General features: G+C 39.2%; 1 protein-coding gene across 1 annotated transcript; it reads left to right on the forward strand.

The window, feature by feature from the left end:
• Positions 1-8,110: 8,110 nt before the first annotated feature.
• TAAR1 (trace amine associated receptor 1) lies at positions 8,111-9,115 on the forward strand. Its single transcript, XM_047101931.1, has one exon. The coding sequence runs from the start codon at positions 8,111-8,113 to the stop codon at positions 9,113-9,115; it is 1,005 nt and encodes a 334-aa protein (XP_046957887.1).
• Positions 9,116-20,690: the final 11,575 nt, after the last annotated feature.

Raw genomic sequence — 20,690 nt, forward strand, 5'->3', positions numbered from 1 at the left:
CGGATGCTTAACCTACTGATCCACCCAGATGCCCCAGGTCCATATTACTTTTTAAAAATTCCCTCCCTCACATCAGAGTACTATATACCTCAAAGTTTCTCTTATAAATAGCCATGGATAGTTCTAGAACAAAAAATGAAATCCTGGGTTACAAGGTTTTATATCTCTATTCCGAATTTTGCATTATGTATTAACTACAAAGTCACCATCTAGAAGAAATGGAAAGTCACTTAAATGAATCCAAAGAAGCCAACAAAGCATTGAGACTGGCTTCTATCTAGGCCAAGGACAGCTATTTATTCTTAGTTTCCTTTAAGGTATCAAGCAGTCCTTGCCTTGAATTCCCTGGTAATTTAACTGCTCTACATTTCCTCCTTGGAAACTGCTTTTGTATTTCTACATTTTGTACATTTCTACATTTGTGCATTTTGCTAAGGACATACCAGAAGATTCTGCACTGTTGTAACTCCAGGCCATTCATTTTACTATTGTTTCCTTGAATAGCTGCCAGTTCCCTTGGGGCAAAAGGTCTTGATATCTCTCTAAATGTGCCTTGGAATCAGGTAACTTTTTCCTGTAGTGTTTGGGAGTGCTGAGAAATTCCTTATCTAAGCTTGTGTAACTTCTGCTTCTCCCTGGTTCTGTTCACCTGGATACTAGTGATTGCAGCTTTATTAAAAGAATTTTTTTTAATGTTTGTTATATATCTTTGAGAGAGAGACAGAGTGCAAGTGGAGAAGGGGCAGAGAGAGAGGGAGACACAGAATCTGAAGCAGGCTCCAGGCTCTGAGCTATTAGCACAGAGCCCAATGTGGGGCTCAAACCCACGAACCAAGAGATCATGACCTGAGCTGAAGTTGGATCCTTAGCCAACTGAGCCACCCAGCTCCCCAACAGTTTTGTTTTTAAAAGCTATGACTTTTCCACTCTATTCTCCATGATTATCTTTTGAAGGGCATAGTGGGCCTCCTTTCCTTTCACTTTATAACTAATTATTACAACTGATGGCAAACAGAATGAATTTCTCTTTGCTTAACATTGTCTGTCAGACATACTTTCCATCCCTTTCACATAATTCACTCATATTCTTTACCTTTTATGAAAGAGTGGTGAGGAAGAAACCAATCCACTCCTTGGCTTAGAAGCTATGTATTCAAGTAAAACAGAAAGGAAGGGAAAAAAGAAAATAATCAGGGAAGCCAGCTAGGAGGCTACTAATTTGACAGTGTTTGGTGGCTCGGACTATGAGAGCTGGTCCAATTATGGATATATTTTCAATGAAGTGTCAAAATATCTACTGATGGGTTGGCTATATTGTTGAGTGTAAGAAAGAGTAGTCAATGATTACTTCAAGGACTAGGACTGAGGATCTTCAAGAATGAGTTGCCATTTTCTAGATGTGTAGGAAGGAAGAGGAGCTGGACACATGTTGTGAAGATTTGAGGCTTTAAACATAGTCAGTGGTTATATCCTCTAGGCAGCAGGAGATGTTTGTCCAGAGTACAAGCAGGAGACCATGGCTGGAAGTATTTATTTGAGACCCATCAGCATATAGATTAGCCTAAAGCCAGGAGACTAAGAAATCACCTAGGGAGCTGTTCTAAGTAAAGAAGAGAATCAAAGACTTGCCTTAGGGCAAGTGACTTAAGGACGAACTAGCAACGAAGACTGAAAAGAGTAACTAACCAGTGAGGTATCAGAGGTTTTGAGAGTGGTGACCTGGGAGCCAAGGAAAGAAATTGTTTCAAGAAGTACCTTGGGATACTGAGCATGATGAGTAGATGAAGTCTGAGCATTTATCACTGGGTTTAGAACAGAGGACCACATGATTAAAAATTGTTTTGCACTCTCAGCATCAGTGCCACCTTCTGGGAAACCTCTGTGCCACAAAGCCAAGTGGAAGAAGCAGTGGATGAACAGGCTGAAGCGAAAAAGAAGAAATATGAGGCAGAGGTCCAAGTAAACTGCCAGCTTGTACACCCACGGAAGTCACAGGAACAGAAATAAGGAAAGCCAGAGGTCAGGGATGTTTGTACAAATTGTTGGACTGCACGCCTACTTTCTAGAACTTGATTCAGTGGATCTAGACATCCATCATCATTTGATCACAATGACCACCTTTGAGAAACCCACCTTTCTCATACCAAAACAGCCCCTTTTGATCCTTTGCCAAGGAGCCTTGACTTCCAGGACTCATTCTGTTTTCATCTGTGGCTGAATGTAACACATGTAAAATAAATCATCTCTTCTGCTGTCTTAGCTGAAGAAAAAAGCTTTTAATGAAGTGCTGGCAATAAAAGTCTCTTTGGAGTGTATTCAAAGGGTTAGTAAGAGGGGCACCCGGGTGGTTCAGTTACTTGAGTTTTAGACTCTTGATTTTCGGCTCAGGTCATGATCCCAGCGTCAGGGGCTCTGCACTGAGTATGGAGCCTGCTTAAGATTCTCTGTCTCTTCCTCTGCCCCTCTCCCCACCCCGCTCTCTCTCAAATAATAATAAAAACAGGTTAGTAGGAGAAGAAAGGAAGACAGGGAGTGAAAATTACTCTTTTGAAGAAGTTTTGTTTTTCGAAGTGAATTTAAAAATAATTGCTTTTTGTGGAATTTATTCTTTTTATGGAAGAGTACTACATATTTGGGTACTGCAGGTAATTATTTACAAGGGAAATACTAAAGAGCCAGGGAAGAGAGGAGAATTGTAGGTTATGTCCTTGAACAGGTATGAAGAGATGCTTACTGGGCATGTGCAATGAGACATGGTTGGTTATTTGCATTAATAAGACAGAGGATTAAGTATACAAACAGATGTAGGCTGGGAGGTAAGTGAAGAGATACAGTGTGGACATTCTCTTCTGATCGGGTGTGTTTTTTCAGTGAAACAGGATCAAGGCCATCAGAGAATGAAGATGAGAGAGAAGGTATCTGAGATAGAAGGAGGGAGCAGATGTGAAACAGTCATCTCAGAGAGTGGGAGAACAAAAGTAATAGAAGGAGGGGTAGGATCCTTGACCAGTTCTAGTGGCCAATACTTGTCATGAATTTAACAGGAGGCCCCTTGTGTGTTTTTCTCCACCACACTCAGCTGCATGAATGCAGGAAGAGAGCCAAGAGGAGAACTGGATTGGACAAAGGTTCAGGTTTTGCTAGGAAAGTTTGTTAATGAGAAGGAGTTGTAAGATAATGTCAAAAACTATTGGAATCTAACTGGGTAAACAGGGGTGCCTAGGTGGCTCAGTCGGTTGAGCGTCTGACTTCAGCTCAGGTCACAATCCCACGGTCTGTGAGTTCGAGCCCCACGTCAGGCTCTGTGCTGTCAGTTCAGAGCCTGGAGCCTGCTTCGCATTCTGTGTCTCCTTCTCTCTCTGCCCCTCCCGCACTCAGGTTCTGTCTCTCTCTATCAAAAACTGAATAAACATTAAAACAAAATTAAAAAAAAAACGAGATGAGCCTGAGGGAATGAGGAATAGTGAAAAGATGATAAAATAAATGAATGAAGGGCTTCAAGGGGGTTGAAAGGGTGTTAAAAGAAGAGCACTAGTGGCATGGATTAGGAAGACAAAGTGTGGAGCTTGAAGTTAATATTTTGGAATGACTGCATTACTGATGAAGACAAATTCTAGGTCATGGCCATGGGAGTTTGAGATAAAATAGAATGGGGGTCATACTTATTGGAAGACAAAGGGTCAACGAGCTGAAAGTTCATTACTGGATCATTATGTGACATTAAAATTATCAAGAGTTTTGGCAGGAGTAAACTTGGAGAGAGTGGCGGTAGGTCAGGAGCTAACCTTTGCAAGAAATAAAGAGAAATGACTTGGGAGTCTGTAGATGTCTACAAATGAAGGAGGTGTAGTTTGAACACAGAACTTCAAACTTTCGAGGGGTGGTGGTTAGGAAGGATGGCGGCACAACGATCTGCAGTGGCAGTCAATGCAAGGGGAATCTACTTTTCCTCTAAGCTGTATGGTACAAAGGGGAGTAAGGATGCAGGAGAGAGAACAGCCACCTTTGACAAGGCTCCGGGTGATGAGGTGTACTCAGGGGAGAGATGGTTTTGGTTAGAACAAAGTGAGGGAAATATTTGAGAAGAGTTTGAGGAGTAGGGTGATGACCCAAGCTCCAGAAGGCACACTTGGAAGGGTTTTGTGAGTAATGGCAGATAGGTGCAGATTAGGGAGTTGTACGCAACAGAGACTGAGCCGTTAGAGGTGGAACCAGGGACCAAGGGCATGGTGAGATTAGTGCTGATGGTCTTTCACCGGGAAGTGGGAACACTCGGCCACTGAGTTCCTATCATGTTAGACAGATCTATTTTAAACTATAACTCCTATCAGTATATTTTTAATTCATATGCCATTTTCAAACATTAGGTGATCAGATCGTTTGTACAGAATTGGTTGTTTAGAGAGCTAACCAAAGAGATTTATTAACTTTCCATATTACTATCTTGCATTATTTGTATATACAAATAATGATTATTTCTAGTAAGCTAAATTCTTAGAGCTGGAAGAAAAGAAACAAAAGTACTATTATGTCATGTTCTTAGGTAAGCATTTAATGCGTAATATCATCATACGCCATTTATTTAAGCAATTAAATCTGTTTAAAGGCAAATTATAACACTTTAATCAATACTTGCTATAAATTATGTGTAATATTCTTTAAGATAAGCAGGAAAAAGTTTTAAGTGTTTTTCAATGTTTATTTATTTTTGAGAGAGAGAGTGAGAGAGAGAGGGGGCATGAGTGGGGGAGGGGCAGAGGGAGCGGGAGACACAGAATCTGAAGCAGGCTCCAGGCTCCGAACTGTCAGAACAGCTCTTTTATTTTTTTATTTTTCATTTATTTGGAGACAGACAGAGACAGCACGAGTGGGGGAAGGGCAGAGAGAGGGAGAGAAAGAATCTGTACTGTCAGCGCAAAGCCTGGCGTGGGGCCTGAACTCACGAACTGTGAGATCCTGACCTGTGCCCAAACCAAGAGTCAGACGCCTAACCGTTGACTGAGCCACCCAGGCGCCCCACAGGAAAATTTTTCTACTCAAGTGTCATTAATTTATCAACAATTTCCAAGATATTGTGCTTAACACTCTATTTCTCTGAAACCAGTATGTACAACTATGAGAAGAAAGCCTCTGAGTCCTTCGTTTTTTATCTAGGAACCGAATATTTTGATTCATAAAGAACAAAGTATACAGAGTTGTCAGATGACTTTCCCATCCTCTATGAATTTCATATTCAAAAACTAAACAGCAAGTTTGTTCCCCCTGCGCCCCGCCCCCACCTTCCCTTACTTCTTTTTGGACTCTGAATCCGTATTTAGCATATCAGGTAAGGATGTGATTTTGACTGACAGAAATTAATTAGCAAACATTCCTAAACAGTGATTAGGAGGTGTTGCTTGATTCCTTTAATATGTCAAAAGCATATGTAGAAGAAGGAAGGAAAAGGGGGAAATAGACAAAAAGTCTACGTAGAAGATATATAACTGAAGTGATAGAGTATAGTTGGGTGCACATTTAAATTACATAGTAAAAACCCATCATTCTTTTCATGAAATCTGAATTATAATTCAAATGTTACTGAGTTCAAATAACCTAACTAGTTGTAACTTGCTATTTGTTCTGTCATGGAAGAGGCCTGGGTGTCTGTTGAAATGCATCTTACAGATTCATTTGGCATAAATATGTTTCTTTCCGGGAATAGAGAGCAGGAAGGAATTGGGGAGAGGTGTTTCAAATTTGTGAAAATATGCATTTTAGTACCTAAATACTTTATTCCTCCAATTCTAGTTCTGGATACATTTAGGTTTTTTTATTTCGTTTTGAGAGAGAGAGAGAGAGAGAGAGAAAGTACGCACAAGAGAGGAGGGGCAGAGAGAGAGGGAGACACAGAATCTGAAACAGGCTTCAGGCTCTGAGCTGTCAGCACAGAGCTTGACACAGGACTCAAACCTGCAAACTGCGAGATCATGATCTGAACCGAACCAAAGTCAGGTGCTTAACCAACTGAGCCACCCAGGCACCCCTGGATGCATTTAGATTTCTATGTAGTCTTGATCTAAACTGTCAGCCCAGAGGGAAGTGCAGGAGATGGAAAGGAAGGCAGACTCCTGGAATTTTAAGTCTTGTTGCTATTTTCTAGCATTTCAACCTAGTGACAGGTTGTTCATTGACAGCAGAAATTCACATTCTTCTCCCTCTCTCTCTCTCTCCCTCTCTCTGTGTATATGTATGTGTGTGTATACATATACACACACACATATATTTGTGTATATATATACTACATATATACATATATTTTCAAAATATATTGAAAATTCCAGAATTTAGCTGAGAATTGCAGAATCATATAGAAACAAAGGGGACATTTTTAAACTCGGTCTCATGGAGACTTGGGTTCTTTAATGAGGCATGAGGAAGAAGAAAGTGCCATCTCTGTTTTAACAAGATTTTACTTTTATTTGTTTTACAAATTGGGATTGCATGAAAAAATTTTTTTTTAAATCAGTTTCAGAGCTTTAAAGAAAAAGCCAAAACAGGCTCCAGTGCCGTGCCCACAGCCCACACCGAAGCCCAGTTTCCCTGGGTTTCTCACCTCAGCCGTCTTTTCTCTGGGCCACATCATTTCTTACCATAACTTTGGTCCGGATATTTAAAATCCTTAATACTTTGGACCACAACATAATACTTCACTGGCGGGTACCACTTTTCAAGACAGCCTATGTTCTCACATGAAAACTAAAAGCTTAATATTCTGAAAATAATTCATCTGTGTTGGTCCTTTCTGCCGTGGAAAGAAAATATGGATTGGTAACGATGAAACTGTACAAGTAATTGAGACCTCAGATCATATTCCAGCTTTAATGGTTTCGTGAACTAAGCCTCGATTTCTTGCCAGTATAATTACACTTACAAAACATGCCATGTCCTCCTTATAAGGAACAGTGTTTATATTGTAGATGTGAAATGTTAAATGACGTAACACTCGGAATATTATATTTCAGTGCTTTGCAAACTGGAAGTAAAGGTATGTACTTGCAATTCATTCTGTAATTAGAAATAACTTATATGGGGCACCTGGGTGGCTCAGTCGGTTAAGCGTCCAGCTTCGGCACAGGTCATGATCTCACAGGTGGTGGGTTCAAGCCCTGCATCGGGCTCTGTGCTGACAGTTCAGAGCCTGGATCTTGCTTCAGATTCTGTGTCTCCCTCTCTCTCTGTGCCCCTCCCCCATTCATGTTCTGTCTCTCTCTTTCTCAAAAATAAAAAAAAAACATTAAAAAAAAGAAAGAACTTATATATTATTAAGTGCAAAAGGAGTCACTAGGGGATATTACCTGTGTACAAGAGGCACACGTAAAATATTTCACTTTTTCTTCTAAAATTTTAATTCTAAAATTTCTGGGAACTTGTATCTACCCTTTAGAATATAAAGCTCTCCCTCAAGACTGTCTTTTGAACAAAGACTATTTCCATAGATTAAGCATATAAAGAATTCATCATTTGACCTTCTCTGGCCTCAAAAAGGTGCCGTTTCATATACTTTAACCTAATAATTCAACTTTTCATTTCTAGCACAGTATCCGACATCAAGCAGACGTTTAAAAAAATTATTGAACTGAACCATTGAGTTAAGCTTAGAAATGAAAGCTCTTTCTAAAATAACTATTTGGGGGGGGGGCACCTGGGTGGTTCAGTCGGTTGGGCAGCCATCTACAGCTCAGGTCATGATCTCACGGTCTGTGGGTTCGAGCCCTGCGTTGGGCTCTGTCCTGAGAGCTCAGAGCCTGGAGCCTGCTTCGGATTCTGTGTCTCCCTCTCTCTCTGCCCCTTCCCTGCTTGCTTTCTGTCTCTCTGTCTCTCTCAAAAATAATAAACAATAAACAAATTTAAAAAAAAAGGATTAGTTTTTTAGCAAGAAGTAATAGGTAAATGTGTTAGAAGTTAAAAGAATCAAATTGCCAATGATTCGCTCTCTCTTTTTTCTTCCCCTCCCAGGTTTCCGGAATAGGTTTATGGAAAGCGAAGAAGAAACTCTAACCTGAGTATGGATTTTGAAGAAAGATTCCTCAACACGCAAAGGAAGAAATAAGCTGGTGGATAGCCCTCAGGAATGATGTCCTTTTGCCACAATGTCATTAATATTTCTTGTGTGAAAAACAGCTGGTCAAATGATGTCCGTGCTTCCCTGTACAGTTTAATGGTGCTCATAATTCTGACCACACTCATTGGCAATCTGATAGTCATTATTTCCATATCACACTTCAGGCAACTTCATACCCCAACGAATTGGCTCATTCATTCCATGGCGACCGTGGATTTTCTGCTGGGGTGCCTGGTCATGCCTTATAGTATGGTGAGATCTGTTGAGCATGGCTGGTACTTTGGAGAAGTCTTCTGTAAAATTCACACCAGCACTGACATTATGCTGAGCTCGGCGTCCATTTTCCACTTGTCCTTTATTTCCATTGACCGCTACTATGCTGTGTGTGACCCACTGAGATACAAAGCCAAGATCAGTATCTTGGTTATTTTTGTGATGATCTTCATTAGTTGGAGTGTCCCCGCTCTTTTTGCATTTGGAATGATCTTTCTGGAGCTCAACTTCAAAGGAGCTGAAGAGATATATTACAAGTACATTCACTGCATAGGAGGTTGCTCTGTCTTCTTTAGCAAAACATCTGGGGTACTGGCCTTTATGACTTCTTTCTATATACCTGGATCTATTATGTTGTGTGTCTATTCCAGAATATACTTCATAGCTCAAGGACAGGCAAGATCAATTAATGATGCAATTGGATTGGAAGAGAAAAATGGAATGTCACAAAACAAAGAAAGGAAAGCTGCAAAGACTTTAGGGATTGTGGTGGGAGTTTTCCTAATATGCTGGTGTCCTTTCTTTGTCTGCATGGTCATGGACCCTTTCCTGGACTATGCTATTCCACCCACCTTAAATGATGCATTGGTTTGGTGTGGCTACCTGAACTCTACTCTCAATCCAATGGTTTATGCATTTTTCTACCCCTGGTTCAGAAAAGCACTGAAGATGATTCTATGTGGTAAAATTTTCCAAAAAGACTCTTGTAGGTATAAACTATTTTTAGAGTCACATCCATAGAATTATTATATTTACTGTTTACTGCTTTGCAAAACAGCTGGTGATCATAATTTTGAACACAACATAATTAACCACATGCACCAATTGCGGGGTCTTTCATCAAATGTTTGAGCGAAAGAATGGATAGTGACATATAATGCTTTTATTTCACTTCCTTTTTGGGACACAGTGGATGCAATCCTTGCCATGCTTACTATTACATAGAAGCTTTGCAAGTCCAGAATTTAAGGCCTTACGTTAACAGCCTTTCTTGCCCTTAGCTGAACTGCCACGAATTGACAATTGTTCAATGCTGGAAATTATGGGGCCGCAATTGGATATGCAAATTAGAATTACTTTGTCATCCATTTGCTCGAATATATATGTCTTTTTGTGAAATCAAATAAAATGCACATTAAATGATATTAAATACTTTTTATACATAATTTGCTATTTATCATGAATTCTTATTAATATATATTCTGCTTTTAAAATATTTTGATTTTCATCTTTTTATAATATGCTTTCTTGATTCTCATACTTGCAGAAATTTGGAAAATAAGGAAAAAATAAAAATAAAATATCGTATAGAAACAAAATGAAAATAAAGATATCACTCATAGTTCACCTCCTGAAAAAACTTAAAATTCTTGACAACATAATTTTTTGGTAACTGTATAATGTTATATTGTATGGATGCACAAAGATTTTTTTAGACCATTTCTCTGTTGACCACTTAGACTTCAGTTTCTTTTTTTTTTGTTTTGTTTTTTACTAATGGAAATGAAACCAAGTTTCTGTCTGTTACCTGCTACTGAAAGTTAGGAAAGTGTCTGAAAGGATTTCACTGTATTTCAAGGTTGTGCCTGGTATGGCAGGATTCAAAATACAAGCTCTAGGAAGTAAGACAAATCCACTTGTTGGGTTCCAGGCTGCATCGAAGGAGAAACAGCCATCCATCAGCGCAGCTAAGCATGAGGGATTAACAAAAGGTACAATCACAATAGACATGCCATGCCTGTTAAGATGGCATCTACACAAAGAAAAAAAGGAACAGGGGAGCCTGGGTGGCCCAGTCGGTTGAGCCTCCTCCGGCTTCGGCTCAGGTCATGACCTCACAGCTTGTGAGTTTGAGCCCCGAGTCGGGCTCTGTGTCTCCCTCTCTCTCTGCCCTCTCTCTCTTCCCCAACTCATACTCTGCCTCTTTCTCTCTCAGGAATAAATAAACGTTAAAAAAAAAAAGAAAAAAAAAAAGAAAAAAAAGAACAAATGATAGTTTCAAATAAGATTCCCTAACAGGAGTGGGCAATCATTCTAAATTATAAGCACTGATTTCCAGCTGAACTGTTTCTCATACAGGCTTCAAGTAGTCTGTTGCATGGGGAGTAACCCTAGGGATTCGGATTTATTTATTTAATAAAAGAGACTTATGCTCATGAGTACGTTAGGGTAAGGCAGCTAATTTGAAATGAAATTAAAACACACCTTCTTGCATACAAATGTGTGTTCACACACTTGATGATCTGCGAGGATATGTTAAATCCTTCTAGCTCTCACAGTCTATTTCAAGACTACATGTTTTGTTTCATTGATCTGACTAGAGTTTTGTTCTGGTACATTTAAAAAACACAAGTTACCTTTTCACTGAGCGTATAAGACAAATTGTCATTATTTACTCCTAGTGTCAAAAATTACCTTGACTTTTTTTTTAGCTGAGACGATTCTGTCAGATTCTAAAAAGGGAACAAAAGCATTTACACAGCTTTCTGTACATTATAGCAAGTTTCTGCGGTGTTCTCCATTTGCTCCCACACATTATTCTTAAAATTATTCCTAGACATTTTGTACTTTTGTGTATGTGTGTTTTGCCTATTGTGAATAAATCTTTTTTTAAGCCATTATGTTTTTTGGTACTCATTATTGCTGGCATGCAGTAAAATTGATTTTAGCTTTTCCATTGATTTGTTTGGGCTTCTACTCTATAGTCATATTATCCTCAAACAATGCTAAATTTTATCTCCCGTCCAATAGTTATGATTTTTATTTATATTCTTTGTTATACTTTATTAGTCAGAATTTCCAAAGAAATACTGATAGTGGTAATAAGAGTCATCCTTGTCTTACATCTATTTTAAATTAATACTCAGGTTTTAATATTGATTCCACATTTTTCTTGGGACAAGTTCATGACTCAGATAATTCTACCTTTTTTACTCAACGTTATGGCCTCATAGCCTGTTTTTAATACTCATAATAAGAGATAGCCCATAACCCACCCTCTCAGTGAAACAAGAAGAAAGACTCATTTTGTCTTTCCGTATTTCCAGCTTTATTCCAGCTTTCACTCCTTCATGAAGAAAGCATTTTTGTCTTTTAGCTGTCCAGAATCCACTTCCCAACTGGCATTCCATTAGCTTTTGAGAAATGTCGCATTCCGACATCGTTATGGGTATCCATAGTTCTGGATATAGTTTGTTGGAACTATAGGGAAAAGATAGACCCCTGCCGTTCCCCCTAGCTAAATAGACAGGTTGGTAAACCAAGCTAAGATTTTTAGAAAGCCTTTCTTTGGAATTTGGACCTTTACCAGAGCGAGAAAGACCGTGATCTTTAGCAGAACCGTTAGTAGAAGACAGTGAAAACATGTGGATTTCTATGACATCTACATGGTAAAATCATGACCAGACTGCTCTTGGTCTTACTGGGGTTCTTGCTTACCAGACCCTGGAGCTACCTCACTGTCCATTTCCAAATTAACTTCTCCAGTCTCTCATGTATTCCATGAATCCCAGATAATCTTCTGATAAATCCTCTTTGAGAATGATTCTTGGTTGCATCCACGGAAAGAACCTTAACTGGATGTACTGTGTTATGGTAAAGGCCAAGAAAATGACTGCAATGGCATAACATTCCTTTCCCGAGGTTCAATTTCCAATCAAAACAGTCTCCTTTTCCACTCTCCTCTCAAAGAGGAGAATTTTTATAAAGTACCACTAAGGAAGAGATAAAAATAGACACATTAGCAAGGAAGTGTGTTGGAACTTATTTATTATTGATAATAATAAAGCCATCTTAAGAGGTCAATAGACTAGAAGACCCATTCCCATTTAAACTTGATTCTTAAACTCAATAATCCAGTCTTCGGAGAGTCATAAATACTTGCCAAAAACATAAGACAAACCATATGAACTCTAACCCATTGCAGATTCTGGTGAGTCATAGTCTCTGTTTAGTTGAACATTGTCAACAAGAGCTTGAACTTTAACTTCAGTGTGTAAAGATGTATGAAGAATGATTTGTTTTTAAATTTAGCAGACTATTAAGTGTACTCATAAAATAACTCTCCAAAGAGATATTTTGAATGCTGCACTCAAATAATCTAGATGACATAAGAATCAGACCGAAGTGTTTCGTTTTTTTTTTTAAGATAGGGTACATGTGCATTTTCCAATACAGGTTATTGAGTATATGGTCAGCAGTAAAAAGTAGTCAAAGGACATAAATTTATCTTTGCCAGGTCCTGACCATCTTTTCTGCATCACTCCTTCTCCTGAAACCCCTTTCCCAAGTCATTACACCCCCAGCGATTTTATACACCATTTTAACTTGGTTGAGGCTGGTTCTCCTGTGAAGTCATAATAAATATCAGCATGTAATTTGTTTCTGTCTTTGATTTTTCCTGGGAGAGAGAAATCCTTGACTCATACAAATTAAAAGTTCTTAGCGTATATATCAACTTAAGTGACTTTGAAGCTTGAAGTGAAGCCACTCACAATGGTTTATCAATGGTAAACTGTCTTCTTCCTAAATATACAAGTCAGATAAACAATGATAGATAGATGATAAACTCTAAGATTTGTTTATTGGTCAATGTCTTCACTATGCGATGTGTTAAAAAGTAGCGCCTCTCAACCCTGGCTGCTGCTCAGGGAGCAATAATGTAGAATAAGTAGTGTGGATACTCGGGTCCTATGCCAAGAAAACGATCCGCAGTGGAAAGGGAAAGCTTAGAAGCCAACCACTGTGGGTTTATATTCTGGAGCCTTATTTATCAGATATTATTTGGACAAAGTTATTTAAAAACTCTAAGCTTTAGTTCACTCACCTACAAATGGAGGCCAGTGATAGCACCCACCCCACTGACTGTTGATTATTGGGTGAACATGGGGCCTTTCCCGAAAATGCTCAGCAAACATACGTTATTAGTATTATCCTTGTCATTTTATTGGCAAATGCTACGGTGATGCTCGCTCAGAATATGCTCAGGCAATGTACACAGAGAAGTTTACACAGGCAAACAGTCCATAGCAGGTTGTTTTGTGGGTTTTTTTTTTTTAATTTTTTTTTTCAACGTTTATTTATTTTTGGGACAGAGAGAGACAGAGCATGAACGGGGGAGGAGCAGAGAGAGAGGGAGACACAGAATCGGAAACAGGCTCCAGGCTCTGAGCCATCAGCCTAGAGCCTGATGCGGGGCTCGAACTCACGGACCGCAAGATCGTGACCTGGTTGAAGTCGGACGCTTAACCGACTGCGCCACCCAGGCGCCCCTTGTGGGGTTTTTTTTAAGGTAGTGCAGAATTACGTCATCCTCGTTCCTAATAAATTTCAAAATTACAATTATGCCACAGAATAGCAGAAGATTTATTCCCAGGTCTATACACAGAAGGAAGTTGAACCTGGTGTTTACATTTTTAGATTGCTGGTCTGTGGCGTGTCGGTGTTGGGCATACAGTATGTTTGAGAGGCTATGGGGATTTTTATTTCTTTAGAAAATAATTTATATAAAAATGTGTGTGTGTGTACCATACCTATGTATCTATATATACATATATGATACTGATATTTGCAAAATAACTATTATCTGCCTATCTAATAAGTTTGAATGGATGCTTTGTGTAAGCCCTGGTGCACATTGGCGTAAAACAGAGTCCTGCAGCACCCCACACATGGGGGTGTCTTCAGGCTTTGGAATCGGGCAAACCTGGGTTCAAATCCTAGCTCTCTTTGTAGTCCCTGTGCTTTCTCTCCTTTGTGCCTTTGCTTCTGCAGCCCCTGATGCCTGGAATGCCTCCTCCCTAACTCCACCTCCCTTTACTGGCTGACATTTACTCATTTTAAAGGACTCATCTTGAGGGGAACCTCTCCAGGAAGCCATCTTTAATCCTTCCAGATCAGGTAAGTGTTTTTCCCTGAACTCCCAAATATCCTGCGCACTTCCTTGTTGGTGCACTTATTACTTGTGTTAAGACGTCCTTTGCCCCAAAGAACTTTGAATTGCTGAAGTAAGAGAGTATGTTTTAGTCATCGTTGTACCCTGTGCTTAGCACAGTGCCTGGCACAGACAAGTCACTCTATGCATGTTTTTAAGAGGGAGTAAATGAAGACGGGATGATTAGGTATCCAAGGGGATCAAGCTTATAAAAGTTAGAGACAGATTTGAGCCCCAGTCAGTCTGGCTACAAACTCCACCTTCCAGGAAACCTATTTCAGAAAGTGGAGCCAACTATAGGGAAACTATAAGGACTCATAGTTTTTAAAAAAAATTTTTTTTAACATTTATTTATTTTTGAGACAGAGAGAGAGAGAGCATGAACAGGGGAGGGTCAGAGGAAGAGGGAGACATAGAATCTGAAACAGGCTCCAGGCTCTGAGCTGTCAGCACAGAGCCCGACGCGGGGCTCGAACCCACAGACCACGAGATCATGACCTGAGCCGAAGCCGGACGCTTAACCGACTGAACCACCCAGGCGCCCCCTAGGACTCATAGTTTTATGTCCAGTCAACTCTAAGCAGATGTGCCTAGATGGGTTTAATTTGGGTAATAAATGCGTATTCATTGTGAATAGAAATGATTTGAAGAGTTAAGTTATTAAAACTTGTATTCTGAAACTACGTTTAGCTTACAGCTACTACCTAAGGCAATGTTTGAAGCCCTAACCGCCCTGGAAGTTTTGGGGGATGTTTGGACTGAGACTGAGAAATCTTTAGTTTCAACTAGCAACCTAGGTCCTTTGAGCTACATTTCTTCTAACAACCATGGACTTGGATCCTTAAGATAAAGGTATTCTGAATTTTTCAGTTCATATAGTACAGTGAAAACTTAGAGAGATAATAAATACTATACCATGTTTAAAAAAGAGCTCAGAAACCCTGGCGTGTTCATCTCCAGCACCTGCCACAGGGCCTTGGTACAGGGTGGTTGCCCCAGGAAAGTTTGTTCAAGGACGGGAGAGAAGAAAGATAAGTGATTAGAATGTGGCATTTTTAAAGCAGCAAGAAAGATTATTTCTCAAGTTATCTTTTGAAATTTAGGCAATTTATTTATTTATTTATTTATTTATTTATTATTTTTTAATGTTTATTTTTTGAGGGGGGGGGACAGAGCAAGAGCAAGGGAGGGGCGGAGAGAGAGAGGGAAACAGAATTCAAAGCAGGTACCAGGCTCTGAGCTATCGGTACAGACCGCGAGATCATGACCTGAGCTGAAGTCGGACGTTTAATCGACTGAGCCACCCAGGTGGCCCCAAATTTAGGCATTTTAATGTCATTTTCTCAAAGTAACGGTGCCTTGGCAGTCTGACTCAGGACTTCCCAAGTCCTCTCAGTCTGTGGATTAGTGCTGGATATGACAAACATTTTACAGATCATTGTGAAATAAGAAAATTACAAGGTAGTGAGTTTTTCATTTTGGAATGCTTATTCAACTTAATAGATTTTCTTTCATCTAAGATCATGGCCTTGCTAAATGTTCAGGATTAAGATGTTTCTTTTCTTTTATGAAAATATGATAATAATAGATGGAGGTTTTTAAAATGACTATTTGACAACCTGACAATTACCCCCATGTTTTTAAAACTTTTTATTTATGAAATTTTCAAACCCACTATTCTGCCTGGTTACTAACCCCACCTCAGCTCTGGTTGGCTGAGGTGTGACGTTAGTTGAATGATTTTCCTGAGACTTGTGAAATCTTCCAGACGGTGATTCTTTGTTTTTTGGGTTTTTTTTTTGGTTTTTTTTTTGTTTTTTTTTTTTTTTTGCTCATTATGCCAGCTCTGTAAACATATTTACATCAAATAAGAAAATAGACTAAGGTAGAAGTCACTGTTTTGCTTTCTTGCATCAACTAAAGTTTTCTTCCTCAGATTTACACTTTGCCTTTGCTTAATAGTCTGAGAATTCCCCAAACATTTGGTTCCTCAAATAAAGTTCTCTGATAAATGTTTTCCTATCTCTACTAAGTACAACTGCTTCCCTAATGGCTTACAGTGTGAAATTATTTCCCATCATGACCAAGGCAGAATAGCAGATGTGTTAATGATGCCCTCTGGTCTCTATTTACCTGGAAGTTTGGCAAAGGAAGACGAAGTAAAAGAGATGCTGCTTACACTTGTCTCTTTGGACTGTGGACTCAGATTGCGCCTTTAGAGTGTCAAACTGTAAATGAATTGCGGTGGGCATTGGTAAGTATCCAATCAACACATTTAATTACTATTATTAGCAATTCTCATAAGGCTTCGAACAAACAGAAGAGTTTCCAAACAGTGATATCATGCGCTTGAAATACGTTAGCTTTATTTTTTAAATGGTTTAGGGTTTCATCTTGTCTGTATATCGTCCTAAGCATGGAAAACTATGAAAGTTTGGGGAATAAGGAAAAGCCCATAAAACATCCATTGGTTTTCCTTCCACGGTTCATATTACAAGGAATAATAAAATAAAACACAACAAAACAAAACAGGGCAGTGACCCCTATTTTACTGCCAGGTAGCAGACTAGATACGGAATTACCACAAGGCTAAATTTGATCATGGACAGCAATGTGACAGGTTAGTCCTATATAAAAAGATGAAGTGAAAAATGGTAGTCATGACCTGGATAGGTGAGTCCCCTAAACTCTTCTTCCTGGTTCCTGTTTGCATCATCAAATAAAACCATAACCAAAAGAGACCAGAATCATGGTTTGTGATGTCACTGGAAGCATATTAGCCTGAGTTTATATTCAAATACTGTTGATTGTCAACTGTTTAGCAATGTTCAACAGCAGAGAGCAATTTACTAAACCTCTTTAAATTTCATTTTTGTTATTGACAAAGGGGTAGTATGTAACTTTCAGTGTATTGTGAAGATTTTTTTCATTCATTAAATCCCTTATCCATTCATATAACAAGTATGAATTATTGAGCCCCTGTTTTATATGCATCCAATTATTGAGCACCTGTTATATATATCCATTCATACAACAAGTATGAATTATTAAGCACCTGTTAGAGCCCATTGTGTTAGCTGCCTGCTAAGGGTACAGACGGGAACAAGGCCAACACGTTCCCTGTCCCTCTGGAATTTTTGTGGAGATAAAATGCAGGTTTTGGAAATGAAATGAGATTGTATTTTATCACACGTTGTCACGACGTACAGTACATGGCTCATATCACACAGTCAACAAGTTGGTTATTATGATTATGATTATGATTTCCAATTCACTTAGGCATTGTCAGCCTTGCCCATGCTGCAGAGAGAATTTATTTTTTTATTTTTTTTTTCAACGTTTATTTATTTTTGGGACAGAGAGAGACAGAGCATGAACGGGGGAGGGGCAGAGAGAGAGGGAGACACAGAATCGGAAACAGGCTCCAGGCTCTGAGCCATCAGCCCAGAGCCTGACGCGGGGCTCGAACTCCCGGACCGCGAGATCGTGACCTGGCTGAAGTCGGACGCTTAACCGACTGCGCCACCCAGGCGCCCCTGCAGAGAGAATTTAAAAATATATCCCTGACTACCCATTTTGAGCTCAGATCTCTTTCTGTTTAGCTGATATAACAAATCCTCAAAGTCACTGTGATCATACTCTCGCTGCCCCCTCCTCGTTTCTGTTCTTGTCTGGCCAACTTACATAAAACACACTGGTGTCTTTGTCTGTTGGGAAGCTCCCCTTCAGCAGGTGCCAAAATCCTGTATGTGCCTAGTTAAACTAAGTTGTTCCATTATCCCATCTTCTCCTATGTTCTCCATTGAAAGACACCCGCTATCCTTGCAATTGCTCAAGCTGAGAGTCTGGGAGGAATCCTTGGCTCTTCCTCATCCTTACACCCCACTTCCTGTCAAGTATGGACCACGCATTGTAATTCCGGACGCAACTCTCTCTCCATGGACTCTGGATAAATCCCACAACGGGTTTCATTTTTCAAGTCTTGACCTCTCTAGTCCAGTAGCCTCTCAGAGCAGCAGCCACCGATTCCTCTAAAACCCACATTTGGCCCCTTGTCGAAATGTCTTTCTGCTGTTGAACATCCTTAAGTGTTTCGTAGTACTTTTTATATTACTTGCGCCACAACGCCCAAGTTCCTGGCTATCATAAAAGACGGTCTGTTGTCTGTGCCGCCTACTTTTCTATCTGTATCTCCTACCCCTCTTATAAGCATATTATATTTCAGCCACACCAGGTTACCTACATTTCCTGAAAATTCTGTGTCTTTTTGGAACCAGGCTTTTCAAAACCCAGGCTTTGAACACTCGATTTCTGCTATTCAGAATGCCCTTCATCAAATTGTTTACGTCCTCATTCTCAAGGCCTTCTCACAGCAGAACTTTTTGCTAAAGCTCAACTGATAACGCCTCAGACCCAGGTGCTACTTTCTTCTCTGATCTCCAAAAGACACTCAGGCATAGTTCTATGACGACATGTAACGCACTGCAGTGTAATGATCTGTCTGTACAAGCAAATTAGTTTTTAATAAATATTGCGCAGAATATTTGACACAGTATGTGTAAGGTACAAACGTTAGGCATAAAAATCACTAAGAGCATGCACACAGCTTCATTCTCACTTTAGGAAAAATGACATTATTTTTAAAAATTCCAGTGGTTTGTAGTTCTTTGCATATTCTTGTTGCTAACTCATTGCCAGGTACGCGTGTGACAAATGTCTTCCCCCAATTATTAGCTTATTTTTTCAGCTTTTTTTTCTGATGACGTATTGAACAAATTCTTTATCCTCATGTAGTCAGATTCATTAAGCATTTATTTTTTGTCCTTTTTTGGTGACAGCGGTAATCCTTTTATACAATGAAAGCATAAAGACATTTTCCTATATGTCTTCTAAGCACTTTTTTTTTTTTTTAATTTGAGAGAGAGAGAGAAAGAGAGCATGGGTGGTGGAGAGGGGCAGAGGGAGAGAGAAAGAGTCTTAAGCAGACTCCATATCCAGCATGGAGTCTGCCGTGGGGCTCTACCCCACGACCCTGGGATCCTTACCTGAGCTAAAATCACGAATTGGACCCTCAACTAAGACACCTGAGCCCCTCTGGCTTCTAAGAGTTTTGTAGCTTTGTCTTTCATATTTAGGTTTTTAATTCACCTTAATTCTGGAATTCATTGCTGTGTGTGGTTGAGACTAGGCCCGATTTCATTTATCTTTTCTTTTTCAAAGTCTGGGAAATTAAAAAAAATTTTTTTAATGTTTATTTATGTTTGAGAAAGGCGGTGGGGGGAGGGAGACACAGAATCGGAAGCAGGCTCCAGGCTCCGAGCTGTCAGCACAGAGCCAAATGTAGGACTCAACCCCACAAACCGTGAGATCATGACCTGAGCCGAAGTCAGTGGCTCAACAAACTGAGCCACCCAGGCACCACTCATTTATCTTTTCTGTGTAACTAATTGTCCTCTAACCACTCTCCATTAATCTGTTGTGAGCAGTATCATAACTCACATTTCCATATATATATAGGAAGCCATATGTTTTTGGGCTCTTTGAAGCCTTCATTTACCTATACCAACACCACATTGTCTTAATTACTATAACTTTATATTAAGTCTTTGAGATAAAGGAAAATTCCCTTCATCCCATTTTTTTCCTCCTTCTCCTCTTCTTGCTTTTTCTTTTTCTTCATCTGGAGACTTTAGGTTTGTGAGGACCTTCATAATTTCTTATACATTATTGAGACAACTTGTCAAGTTGCATACACAAACACACACACACACACGCACGTGCACACCCTCTGAGATTTTAATAGAGAATGTATTAACTCTATAGATCATTTTGTGGAAAATTAGTACCTTTATTACAATAATTCTTCTAATCCCAGAATACGGTATAGTTCTTCATTTACTTAGGGCTTCATTTATGCCTTTAAATAAAATTGAAAACTTTTTCCATAAAGAACTTTCACATCTATTTCTCAAGGTATTTTGTATATATTTTTTGATTATGTTGTAAAGATAAGCTTTTAGAAAGTTATGGTTTTTACTCCTTTTTTGATGTTGGAAAGCAATATTTCTGTACACTGGTTTTTTAAAAAATATAGCAAACTTTGTTAACCTCTCTTATTGATTGTAAAAATGTAAACATATATTTTGAATATTTTACAGAGATATTTGTATCATTTGTCAATAATAACAGTTTTTCCTGTTTCTAATCTTTATACATTTTTCCTCTGCTTTTCTGCATGGCCAAATCCTTCAGCAAAAGAAGGAAATGAAATGATTTTGGAGTGTTTTCAGGAGGTTTGCCTCATCCTCAAGAGAATCATGTCTCATCAGTAAGATGTCTCTAGAAAACTTTTCATTTTTTGCAGAGATACTCTTAATTGGGTTA

The sequence above is a fragment of the Lynx rufus genome, unplaced genomic scaffold (assembly GCF_022079265.1).
Source record: "Lynx rufus isolate CCGP_SWC_20201006 ecotype Redwood Valley unplaced genomic scaffold, mLynRuf1.p SCAF_6, whole genome shotgun sequence".
In the NCBI taxonomy this organism is placed as follows: domain Eukaryota; kingdom Metazoa; phylum Chordata; class Mammalia; order Carnivora; family Felidae; genus Lynx; species Lynx rufus.